This window comes from Austrofundulus limnaeus, unplaced genomic scaffold (genome assembly GCF_001266775.1).
Source record: "Austrofundulus limnaeus strain Quisiro unplaced genomic scaffold, Austrofundulus_limnaeus-1.0 Scaffold450, whole genome shotgun sequence".
NCBI lineage: Eukaryota > Metazoa > Chordata > Actinopteri > Cyprinodontiformes > Rivulidae > Austrofundulus > Austrofundulus limnaeus.
Window position 1 is genome coordinate 278,607 of NW_013952852.1, and position 1,118 is coordinate 279,724.

At 42.8% G+C, this 1,118-nt stretch overlaps 1 protein-coding gene across 1 annotated transcript in view; it reads left to right on the forward strand.

Annotated features, from left to right (window-relative positions):
- Positions 1-147: 147 nt before the first annotated feature.
- Positions 148-1,118, forward strand: part of LOC106529524 (myosin regulatory light chain 2, skeletal muscle isoform) — a gene marked incomplete at its 5' end in the record, with an annotated part of 4,178 nt that continues 3,207 nt past the window's right edge. Inside the window, 1 exon segment of the mRNA XM_014024980.1 lies at positions 148-246. Coding sequence (XP_013880434.1) covers positions 148-246 — 99 coding nt within the window.

Consider the following 1,118-nt stretch of genomic DNA (forward strand, 5'->3'; position numbering starts at 1 on the left):
TATATAAACACACACACAATATAAATACATAATATACAAAAATTCTGTGCGTCTCCTGGGGGCTAAGTCCCCCTTGTCCGTAAAACCTAGTGACGCCCCTGAAGCAATATAAGTAGTGGTGATATTTGGATTTTCACCTTCATCCAGGCACCAAAGAAGGCCAAGAGGAGGGCAGCAGCAGGAGACAGCGGCTCCTCCAACGTGTTCTCCATGTTCGAGCAGAGCCAGATCCAGGAGTACAAAGAGGTGAGGCTGCGGCGACACACCTGTTCACCATCGTCATCTCGGCGGCCGTTCTGCGCGAAATTAAAATTAGAGCGCTCAGATCCAGTTGCGGCCTTCGCGTGCCTCCTCGGCCCCACCTTTGCGATTCGATAAGCATGCGAATGTCGCTGAAGGAGGGGGGTCCGGACGCTATTCGAAGAGCTCAGTGTTTGGGTGACCTTTGACCTCTGGCTTCAGCTGTCGGATCAAAGCACTTTCTGGAGCAGGACAAAGTTTTAAAAAGCTCTGCAGCGACAGGATTTATGTCAATCAGTAGATTAAATCAGAGGTTCTCAAACTGGAAAATAACAATAGCAAAATTATCAAAATAACAATTTAGTGAAATTTTTTGAGAACCAGGGTCCTCAAAAAATTTCACAAAATTGTTATTTTTTTGTTTTTTATTTTTAAAAATGCATAGGGAGCATTGAACTAATAAAAAAAACATAAACTAAATAAAAATAAATATTCTTATGACATTTAGGGGTTAAAATGACAGTAATTTATCTTTTCAAACAGCATGGGGTTTATGAAGGGGGTCCCTGGGATTTTTTCCTCATTCTAAGCATCCCCCCAGACCTAAACTGTTTGAGAACCTCTGGATTAAATAATAAGAATTATGAGTTTTCAGTTTGTTATCCGTACATTCGTGTCCACAAATGGAAAGCACGTCTCCTGTAAACGATACTGGCTTCTTGAGTGCCGCTGAGCAAAAGTAGGACTTGATGGTTAGGATGATCTTAGCATCCTGCAGATGGAAAGATGCCAGCCTGAAGGAAGTATTTGTCACTATCAGCACAAGGATCGCTTGTGTGTGTGTGTGTGTGTGTGTGTGTGTGTGTGTGTGTGTGTGT